General features: G+C 38.8%; 1 protein-coding gene across 1 annotated transcript; it reads right to left on the bottom strand.

Annotated features, from left to right (window-relative positions):
- Positions 1-2,993: 2,993 nt before the first annotated feature.
- On the bottom strand, positions 2,994-11,406 carry LOC117948169 (phospholipase A and acyltransferase 2-like). Its single transcript, XM_034877683.1, has 4 exons — positions 11,252-11,406; positions 10,560-10,680; positions 8,608-8,906; positions 2,994-4,103 (listed from the first exon to the last, which is right to left on the bottom strand). Exons 1-4 carry the CDS (start codon positions 11,267-11,269, stop codon positions 4,020-4,022), a joined length of 522 nt encoding a protein of 173 aa, XP_034733574.1. The 5' UTR covers positions 11,270-11,406; the 3' UTR covers positions 2,994-4,019.
- Positions 11,407-12,110: the final 704 nt, after the last annotated feature.

Raw genomic sequence — 12,110 nt, 5'->3', positions numbered from 1 at the left:
TAACATTAAAACATTAAAACACCACAACAGACAGTGTTTAAAACACTGTTTGGAACACTAGATTGGAAATACAGACATCTGATCAAATCAATAAACGTTTCTGGAAACCCATACGACTCCATTACAGGCCATAGATAGTCTCTAAGATAAGCTTTTATAATAATTCTAAATTTGTACACAGTCAGTATCTATTCTTTGTTTATACATCTGCATATAATTCTCTGATCACTTGTCTTTTCTGTTTTTCCTCAAAAACTACAAATTTAATAAATATACTTTGAGTTTGCTGTGGTCCAGAAGCCTCTAGTTTCTAAGGATTCAGAAGACAAAACGGTTCTAAATATAAGATGAACAGAGGAGTTATTCATTTCTGTGCCATAGTGAATAATTTTATAATGATTAGAAACATATTTGATCTATGCAGGTCTTTGTCTTGTGATCAAATTATAAATTCGTTCTGGTCTCACAGAGCTCTGTGAAATGATCACAAACTGATAACACCCCATTACAGAATGTGTGAAAAGTCTGTGTGGCCACCACAGAAAACATTGCCAATGTAAAGTCAAAAAGAAGACGTAGCATAAGGAGCAACTATGGTAGCGAGTATTATGAAAGCCCAAAAATCTGCATAAAGAGGTTGGTTGGGATGGTGGATGGGTCGAACAAAGGACTTTCACTCAGGAGACCGGGGATCATGTCCCATGTGTAATATTTCCTGAAGTTGCTTTCTTCTTCTCCTAAACCCATCCGTACCATTCTTCCCACAGAACTGTAAGTCCACCCACAACCTCTTCGTAAACTTAAGGGGACGTGTTTATTTCACTATATTCTTTCCTTGGGTCCATCACAGAATCTTTTGTAATTCAGTGAAACTGACAAAGATTTTGAGTGTAGGGGCCATATTCATTACATGGAATTCTGTGAGATTAGGTTGAGCGCAGCACACATCTTTTAATTTAGCTTCATTGCATATTTCGTTTAAAGGTCCCATGGCATGAAAATTTCACTTTGAGGTATTTTAACATTAATATGCGTTCCCTCAGCCTGCCTATGGTCCCCCAGTGGCTAGAAATGGTGATAGGTGTAAAGCGAGCCATGGGTATCTAGCTCTGCCTTTGAGAAATTGGAAGGCCAATCTGGAATCTTGCTCCTTATGAGGCCACAAGGGGCAAGGTTATCTCCCCTTTCTCCCCACCCATGAGAAAGAGACATCATGGCTTTCAAATGAGCTAAGTGGCAGTTGGTCAAGGCCACACCCCCAGCCTCCACCTTGCCCCCACCCCCCTCTCCTCAAAAGCTACAGACTCAGAAATGGCACATACTAAAGAACTCTCATTGTGTGACTGGCTCTTGTGGCGGGAATTCTGCACCAAGGCTGAATTTGGGGAAGAGACTTCAGATACAGTTTTAGTGGACCACTAAGGCCTATATAAAAAAGTCTTCAGATACATTATTAGGGACCATCAAGGTCTATATAAAAGATACTTTACATACAGTATATGAGGACCACTAAGGTCTTTATAAAAGCATCCAAAGAGCACCATATCATGGGAACTTTAACAGTTTCCCTTTAGTTTGCAATTGAAAAAAAAAAATGGAACTACACGTCATTTTTGTCAATTACTGTATTAAAATCACTTCACAAGATAATTTTGTAGCCAATTGTCAGAAGCTTTCGAAGTCTTTTAAATAGTTGACTCTGTCCGGAGCCATGTACACATTTATGACCCAATTTTTTCACCCCTATAATAAGTCACTCATTAGCAATCTACCTGGAATTAAATCTCTTTTAAGGATTACAACATCATTCTTTTAAAAAATGCCCCAACACCATCGGCTTCACTTTCCCCAATAGATATTATATTCTTCTTTTGTTCCACAGATTACGTACATCAGCGACATCATCATAAATGCTCAGTTTGAGCTCCTGAGTACACTGAATGTCAAAGTCAGTGTCCAACAGAAATCTCAGTTTCTCTGCTCTGGAAGTACTTGACTGGATGCCGCGAGCGTTCCAGGTGGATTTTTTAAGACAGGACATGTTGGTTTTGGGAAAAGGCTATAAGCTTACTCTTGCTCTCTTCCACTGTCGCTCCTACTGTATCCCTTGGTGTCTTCTCCACTGTCTCTGCCACCACCTCTTCCACTGTCTCCTCCTCTGATCTGAAAACCTTTTTAGGGGCTGACCCTTTGGAGCACAAAACGAAAAAATATTTTGCTACTTTTTCCCTGACATCTTTAAAACAGACAAATAGAATGATTATGGCCCATGTTTGGACAGGATATTAAACATTATTGAAATAAAATCCAGAGCACTCTGGTTTAATAAGGGTAGACTTAATGTAACTAGAAAGTATTAATACAGTATAATTTGAAATAAATGAAGAAATACATCTTCAGTCCTTAACCCTAAGTTTCAGATAACGTAAGCCAGCCAACCTGAGCCAAAGCTTGTGGTTGAAAAACAATTAATACTTTAGCCACAAATTGGCTATATTACCACATGTTCTTGCCTCCCTGGAGTAAATATTAAACATTTTGGACACGCTTTCTTCCAAATGACCTTTTTCGTGCATTTCTTGCTTACTTAGTAATGAACGTGCACTAGTCAACTTTAGCATGGGTTCCTAAACTTTTGAGCACAACTGTTAATACTGTGGCGTGTGGACATTTGAACTGGTTGAAATGTGTATGTCTCACATTCAATGCATGAGGCTTGCGAACTGTGATTATAGCAGTCATGTTAGCCTAGAAGCTGGCCAATCATTATGTTGACACCAGACCAGTTAACACTGTAAGAAGATTATATAAAAATAAAGGCACTTCTCAACCTCACTCCAGTTTTACACATTATTTTATTATCATAAATATCTCGAGGGCTGACAAAGCCATAAAAAGGCCTGAACATGCTCAAAAGGCCTGTGACCAGAAATTCCAGAGCCATCAGGTATTGACTGGTCAGGGCCAATATTCTGTGGGATCTGATAAAGGACTTTTTTAGGTCATCTGAGTTCTCAGAAATAGTAGCTTTTATTTCTTTGTGCAACATAGCTGCTCACTTAAAGTTCTAGAGCAACTGAGTAGATTTGTTTAGGTCATGTCTTTGCCCCCTTTTTACAGAGTCGTTGAAGACCATGCCATTATTTTGGAAAAGATTCAGTAACACTTAAATAAACAATTGATTTCAATAATTATTTAAAGTATAATAAAAGGGTCCACCGACACTGAAGCAGGATAACTACCTCCCTCTCTGTAACTCCTGTAGAATGGCTTTCAGCTGATGACACAGTGTTTCCTTGTTTAAATGATGGATGAATGGAAAATCTAAGAATGTATTATTGGAAATTGTTAAAATCTTCAAATGATCCTTAATGTTTAGCATTCAGTGTACAATTATAAAATTTCTTCCAAATAGACTGTATCCATCTAGACTTGTACTGTTTGGACGAGACTATGTTGTTTGGTTTTGGTTTGTTTATTTGATTGCAAAATATTGATGCACAATAAATGATTTTCTTTTTTAATTATTTAATGAAGTAACAGAATTCCATATGCTTAAAAAGGAGTTCATTCAGGCATTCATTAGTAAGCTACAGTCAGTGACTTATAATAACTTACCTGCAGCTCAGTAGCTTGTTAATAACTGCAGGTGAACTGGCTTGGTATTCATTGGATTTGGCCTTTTGGTTTCATGAAATATAAATACCTCATCTTGGGCCTTGGGAGTTTATTTATTCTACAGACAATGGTTAATCAAGATTAATCCATAATGAAAACCATCATTAGCTGCAGCCCTACTGTTCATATATGCATATTGTTCACTCCATTCAAAGAAAACAAATAACATCCCTGCCATTCCGAGGACATAAGACAAAATCCTGAATGTTTAAGTGTTATGATTCCCAAAGAGGTCAGCTTGTTCCAAGTTGTACATGTTTCCTATAACACTTCTTGAGAAGTTAAATTATTGTCATGAATTGGAAAATACCAGATAGTCAGGGGGCTCCTTCAAAATGGACTTAAGCAGTTTCTTTGGTGCTGACAATGTTTTTGAAGGTTGCAGTTGCCTTCACACACTCTACATTCTTGGGTCTTGTAGGAATCTATAGAAAGAGCAAAAAAAGCAGTCTCTTAGTGGTCATTGTTAGTCAGTTAGGTCCTTACAATGTTTTTTTCCCTCTTAAAGCAACACCCTGCAAAAAAACATGGTACAAGCACATATGGACAAAACAAACATGCTAAATCTTTGTACCCTCTGGCCTTCCATACAAGAGAGTGACGTTGACTCCCATATATGGGCATACTGAGGCCTGTATTTCCCTAAACAACAGAGAGGAGAGACCGAGCCGCGAGATAGCAGCAGAAATGAACCAAAACGCGATCAATTATGGACATAAAGTGCATCAGTCTTGGATGTAATAGTTTGGATTTAAAGCCCAACGACTCCGAAAGAGGCTGGTAGTTCCAGGCTCAATAGAAAATCACTTGTAGAGGCTAGAAGGACCCGGAAGAGACTTCCGTAACTGCTAACTCGTTACCTTTTAGACGCAACCATTGGTAAGTCGCTAGCTTGTATGGTTTATAAATTATTAAACTATGAATCAGAGGTGCTGTTTTTACGCGTGGGCGAGTGTCTCGGTCACAGAGGGTAAATATTTGGTACAGTAGCCTTTGTTTGCAGTTCCAGAGGTCAAACGTTTCCTGTAGTTTCTCACCAGGTTTTACACCCTGCAGAAGGGATTTTGGCCCACTCCTCCATACAGATCTTCTCTGGATCAGTCAGGTTTCTGGTCTGTTGCTGAGAAAAAGAGTTTGAGCTCCCTTCAAAGATTCTCTATTGGGTTTAGGTCTGGAGATTAGCTAGGCCACGTCAGAAACTTGATCTGGTTCTTCCAGAGCCCCCCCTTGGTTTTCCTGACTGTTTGCTTCAGGTCATTGTCATGATGGAAGACACAGCCTGGACCCATCTTCAATGCTCTAACTGAGGGTAGGAGTTTGTTCCTCAAAATCTCGCAATACACGGCCCTGGTCATCCTCTCCTTAATACAGTGCAGTTTCCCTGTCCCATGTGCAGAAAAACACCCTCAAAGCATGATGCTACCCCCCCACCCCCCCATCCTTCAAAGTAGGGATGGTGTTCTTGGGTTGGTACTCATCATTCTTCTTCCTCCAAACACAGTTAGTGGAATTAAGACCAAAAATTTCTATTTTGGTCTCATCTGACCACATGACTTTCTCTCATGACTCCTCTGGTTTATCCAAATGGTCGTTGGCAAACTTAAGACGGGCCTTGACGTGTGCTGGTTTAAGCAGGGGAAACTTCCGTGCCATGCATGATTTCAAACCATGACGTCTTTGTGTATTACCAACAGTAACCTTGGAAACGGTGGTCCCAGCTCTTTTGAGGTAATTGACCAGCTCCTCCAGTGTAGTTCTGGGCTGGTTTCTGATTTCCTGCATAGCGCCCCAGTCCGAGGGAGATCGACAGTCATGTTTAGCTTCTTCCATTTCCTAATGATTAATCCAACAGTGGACCTTTTTTCACCAAGCTGCTTGGACATGTCCCGGTAGCCCTTTCCAGCCTTGTGGAAGTGGACAATTTTGTCTCTAGTGTCTTTGGACAGCTCTTTGCTCTTGGCCATGTTATTAGTTGGATTCTTACTGATTGTATGGGGTGGACAGGTGTCTTTATGCAGCTAACAACCTCAAACAGGTGCATCTAATTTAGGATAATAAATGGAGTGGAGGTGGACATTTTGAAGGCAGACTAACAGGTCTTTGAGGGTCAGAATTCGAGCTTATAGACAGGTGTTCAAATACTTATTTGCAGCTGTATCATACAAATAAATAGTTAAAAAATCATACATTGTATTTTCTGTATTATTTTTTTATATTTTTTATTAATATGTACATCATTTCTGTATGTTGTAATGTTTTGAATATTAGTCTTAGTTATCATTTTGTCTTCATCATGGTTAAGTGGGGATGATGATTGGGGCGTTAAGGGAGGGGTACATTTTGTGAGCTGTGTGTTTAATGTTTTGTTTTAAAATGCAATAAAACCTGTCAATCTTAAAAAAAGAAATATAGTTTCACTGTTTAGTTATAAGGTGACTTTGTGATCAATTATTTGCCTACGTATGACTAAACCCTTTCGGTTGGCTGATGTTGACTAGCAGAGTGGGGGTGAAGGAAGTACCTTTGCAGAAATGGACTGTTAGTATACAGTGATTTTCTAGTCTCAACGACTACTCAAAGCACTTGTACAAAGTACAGGCACCATTCAACATTCACGCACATTCATACACTGCGGCCGAGGCTGGAGAACAAGGTACCACCTGCTCATCAGATACACACGCACACACATTAACAATCTGAAGGCACAGCATCTGGGGCAACTCGGGTTCAGTGTCTTGCCCAAGGACACTTCAACATTCCGATTGGTCGGTGACCGCTTTACCACTGATCCAAAGCCTTAAGTCTTGTGCATCCCCACCGGCCGCGGGCAAACAAACCGGTGACCGAATCTATTAACTCGGTAGGGCAACCAACAGCAGTCTGGTTGAGCCAACTTGCGTAAAAGAGGCGGTGGTCCCATCAGTAGAAAACAACAGACAACTTCCGTGTAGGCTACTTCAAAAATAAAAGCACTTCCTGTGATGGTTGCCAGTAAAACTAAATTACTGTTAAACAAATAAGGTTGTGTCCTTTTCAAATATCAGCTGTACATCAAGTGTTGTAAATAATGTACATGTATATAGTGAGTTTTAATTTAACTATAATTTACCATTTCCTTTAGTTTTAAATTAAACAACATGCATTTATTATTCAAGTGTTTTAAATAATTTAAAACAATACTCTAAGGCACTTTTAATTGAGTATTTTCATTCTCCTACTTGCCTATTTTATGTTTAACTCATTATTTTTACAGCTGGAATTACTTTGCATATTAATTACACTAAATATTATGAATAATGAATGATGTATTAAAGTGGATAATGAGAAGACTGTATTATCCAGTGGTGAAATTCACAAACTAGCTGCAAAGTCAAACTTCTGCAGTTTTTTGGTGAAAGTGACTCAAAAACATGAATGCAGAAGTAGTGTAACACATTACCTTTCAGAGACAGTAATATTGTAATAACTAATTACTCCCAAATCACAGTAACTACTTGTCTATAATGTAATACATTTTGGAAGTAATTTGCCCAACACCGCCTATGACTACCCAGCAACATCTTTGCCTTTCTAAGGCCAGCCACACACTAGATGTGTCGCGCTAGCGTGGAGTTTCTGTTGCGTGTCAGCTGCATGGATTTTTTCTATGTCCTACACACCACTCTGGTTATTGGAAGCTCTATACTGCGGAAAGTGAAGTTGGCGGCTCCACTGGCCATAGTCTTGTGCCTCCCTGGGGCAAGAGCTGGGGATGTTGAATCCTTTCAAATGCTTCTGACTAAAGCCCACTCTTAGCCTAATAACCATGGTGTATGTCTCCTGACTCAGATCGGTTAATAGAAGGCAAACAAAAAAGTTTATGTGCTTTCTTGATGTTTTTGTCATTTTCTGATTTATTTCTCACTTTTTCCATGCTTTTGGTGCTTTTTTTTTTTTAAACCTGAGCTGGTTTAATAATAGGTTTTACACTTATTCTTGGAAGTAATGGTCATCGAACCTAATTTATATAGAAAATATACATACGTTTTAGTTAGAAAGGCAGAAATTATGAAATATTTTGAGTAATAGTTAAGATCAGAGGATGCTGAGTGGATCACAGATGGGTATAAATTCAGTCCAAATACTGTTAAATGCTATTAGATTAAAAAAAATTCAATTCAATGCAAGTAATCTTTAATTTTACCTGAAGAACGTTATATGGAATCATCCGTTATTTTTGGGCAATTTGTTAACAAGACATTTTTCTGATATAAAACACTTTGAAATGGATTAAGAACCTAAATGGAATTAAAACAAACGCAATGCTAGATCAGAATAGGAAAATTAGATCAGGACTATTGAATATTAAAACTCTATATTTTGTCTAACTGAAACATGAATAATACGTTAGTCTACTATGAATGAATCGACTCCCAGTCAGGATTTTACTGACTTTTTGTGAGATTGTAGCGACCAAAAATGGTTGATGTTGCTGGAGCTTTTGTAAAACAATGCGATAACATTTGCATGAATGTTTTTTTTTTTTGTTGCAATGAAGATGCAGGAAACAGAGAAAGTTTTTTTTGTATAGTTCTTTAAAAATAAAAAGGAAACTTGTTTTGCGGAGAATCAACCTACTCTAGGGTGAGTTTTCCTAGTAAAACCTGTAGTGTTTTGCCTTAAAACATAATAGGAACTCGCAAATTTCAAAAAAGAAAACATGGATGCAAGCCTCCTTGATACATGCAGGTATTCTATGAATGAGAGCTGTGTAAGCTGATTTCATTCCATATATTGCTTCATCGCTGCATATAGACAAAAATATGACATACAATTGTCTGGTATGATTTCTGAACAGAAAATGTATTGCACTACCATTTTAACTCACAATATGTTTTAGTTGACTAGTTGAAAAATAAAAAAATAAGAAACCTCATGCATAACTCATACCTGGTTGCACACAGCCTTTCCATAGCGTACAAACGTGGCAAAGTGCTCACAGTTGAGAGTGAAAAGATGATATGGGAATTCCTCATCAAGAAGGGCATTGCACCGTAGCCTCATATCGTCAGGTGCTGATGGTGTGAAAGCATGGCGATTGTTACTGATCAGGACATGGGTTCCTTTCGGGACATTCACCTCAACAAGAGGCACTCTGCGGATCTTGGTCTCCCCAAGAAGAAGGTCACCACATACAGGGAAGATTGCTTGTAGGGATGAACGTATGCTGCTCATCAGTTGCCCCTGATCTAAAGAACGACACAGTATACTTTCAGATTGTGGAACATTTGGAAAACAGTCTTAGTTTTTAATCTGTATAATATGTATCTGTAGCTATTATACCATTGTCACATAGCACCATAATACACTAGTCACTCTCTCATAACAGTGTTCTGGAGTTGCCACAACTGAATACATTTAGAAGCTGTCATTATCTCCCAGGGTTTCTTTTCTTTTAGAAATTTCATAAAGGGCCAAAAAGGAATTTAGAGCAATATTCAGTTTTGTATTTCATAGAGTTCCACTGATTGATGAGGAGACAATGTTAATTAGAGGTCTGGGAAGTTGATCATGTACAACAGTGTTTCAAAGCGGATCTTTATGCATTTAAGGAGGCGATTATTTTTCAGGTCTCCTTAAACGGATACGTTTTGGTGCTCCATAATCCGTGTAATATTCGTTCATTTGTTTCCAAAATAAAAGCAAAAAATGTCTTTACTCAATACTTGTTTCCAAACCCAAATTGGAAAAAAATTATAATGAGCAAAGCACACACACACACACACACACACACACACACACACACACACACACACACAGATAGCTGCAGCAGATTCAATCTTTGGCATGGCAGTGTCTGACTGTTGCGCAAATGCACTGCCGCAAAGATTGGCCACTGCCAGTACCCCCACCCCGCGAGGAGGCGAAGGCCCTTTCAACGCTGCTTGCAGCTTAAATTGATCTGTTTCTTCACAGACTCAATCACGTCACTAATTAAACACAACACTGCTATGCCCCTTTCATTTATAGATTCATTTACAAAGAAGGAGAAGCCTGCATGTCCTGACTGTTGGGTCTGTTAGTTGTTTTCTATGACCTTACAACACTAACTAGTAAATTATTTGCCATGTAGAAATACCACTAACCCTAACCCTACAAAAAACATGATTCACAAGGTTAGTGATGTTAACCTCATGCTATCATTTTAAACAAAACTGTAAATACATATTTGATCATGCACAACAAAACACGCAAGAGTTAAATCCCATTTTCATTTGTGTTCTACGGATCAAACAGGCCGATGCTGTTTTTCAGATCTGCATTGACTTTAATGAATACAGCTGAAAAAAATAAAAAATTCCGACAACAGAGACACAACGTGAGTCACATTCTACCAAGCAACATATCTGAACAAACCCCACAAACAGAAGTAAAAAACAAACCTGAAGCTGAAGAAACCCTAAACGTTAACATAAAAGACCCGGGGACCTGAGTGACGGATGCAGAGAGAGAGGGAGACAGCTGCTCTCTTCTCATTGTTTAGTGTGCGAGTGAGCAGAGCATGTGTGTAAGGGAGGGGCGCTGTGACTAGCCTATCACAGAATAGTGTAGGGGAGGGGCGCTGTTACTATCACAGAATGCTGACACGGTCCACTACCAAATGAGGAGTTTTATTAAATCCGAGCACAGATATTGACTCGTATTACTTGTATAATACTTGTATTCGGCAAAAGTGCTTAATCTGTACACATCTGTATCTGCATACGTCCAGCATCATGACCGCATCCTGGGGCAACATCCTGTAGAGGAGTCCTGAGGCTAGTTTTAAGAAGGTGGTATTGTTTTGTGTTGTATTGCATTATACAATGAGATGTTATTTGTGTAATACATGTTGTTCTCACCTGCAACAGCAAAATGGATTACATTACCATCTTCAACATACACTCCCCAGTGTGAGTATCCGATGGGGTAGGAAAATTCAATCAAGTCTCCAAATTTGGCAGTGGAGGCAATTTCTTCAGCCTGCATGCATGGCAAAACACATGACAGTAAAAATACTAGTTTATGACACATCTCTACCCTGCGCCACTCCCTGTCCAGCCTGAAAACAGGTTAAGCAACATTACATTCCGTTTAGGGAGAGGTGTGGTTACAAGTTCTTTACTAATGGTTAATACTTCTCAGTATCACCATGTTTAAAAGTGATCACCCTTGTTTGTTTGTTAGTTTGTTGTAAGTAATTTATTTTTTATTAAGATGACTTTGAACACTTGATTCTGTGGAGGTTTAATGCACGTCTAAGTTGCTCTGGACAAAAGTATCTGCTTAATGAATGCAATGTAATAAAATGTAATAACACAGGATTTGCTATTAATAATGAAATGTCCCGTTGAAAGTCAGTCTCACAGTTCCATTGGCTGAAGTCACATTGCTATGTTGGCACATTCTATTACATTGCACTGACTAACTGACTTTACATTAGCTACAAAATAACTAAGTCTGATTTCTCAGGAATACAAGAGATTATGCTGTAACATTATAATATGGCTGATCACACTTATAATGAGCTGGTGTTTGTGGAGCTGGTTCTTACCTGCGTCAGAAAATCCATTTAACCCCCTATAAGTTAGTGTGAGCCTGTGATGTCTGGTGTAAAACAGTTCGCCCGTACTGTGCAGGGTGTGTTGTGAAGAATCTGGTTTGGACAGTTTACTGCTTGGGTGTTATTTGAAGGGCAAGAAAGACATCTGATTGGCTAGTACAGTGAAAGACTACCTCAGTAATATTAAAATAAACTCTCCCTCAAACAAGAACTAAACAAGCCACACTTTAGGAAGTTTATGAAGAACTGTCAACATATAAAGGTTTTAATTTTCTGTTTGACCCAACTGTTTTGGTCTTACTTGAAAATATATAAAATAATTTATACATATATATAGTACCGGCCAAAAGTTTGGACACACCTTCTCATTCAATTCAATTCAATTTTATTTATAGTATCAATTCATAACAAGAGTAGTCTTGAGACACTTTGCAGATAGAGTAGGTCTAGACCACACTCCATAATTTACAAGGACCCAACAGTTCTGGTAGTTTCCTACAGAGCAAGCAACAGTGCAACAGTGGCGAGGAAAACTTCCTTTGGGGTTAGAATGAAGAATGGAAATAACAAAAATAGAAAAAAACAGTAGTTTGTAGCAGTTCTTTGTAGTAGTTCATGGCATAGCAGGGCGCTGTGCGGCATTACAAGGCACAGCAGGACGTAGCAGGGCACCGCAGAGCGTAGCAGGATGTAACATGGCTTCGCAGAACTTGTAACGGGACCATGGCAACTGCTGCAAGCATGATTTGGGATCTTCCCTGAGCCAAGGACACATGCTGGGCAAAAAAGAAGAACATAAGTACTCCAGGGAATGACTCCCCTGAGCTAGGTTAGTAACAAGCATTTCTGG

Source organism: Etheostoma cragini, chromosome 7 (assembly GCF_013103735.1).
Source record: "Etheostoma cragini isolate CJK2018 chromosome 7, CSU_Ecrag_1.0, whole genome shotgun sequence".
NCBI classification, from domain to species: Eukaryota; Metazoa; Chordata; class Actinopteri; order Perciformes; family Percidae; genus Etheostoma; species Etheostoma cragini.
The sequence above is the reverse complement of the archived record's forward strand: the minus strand, read 5'-3'. Positions and strand labels throughout refer to the sequence as shown.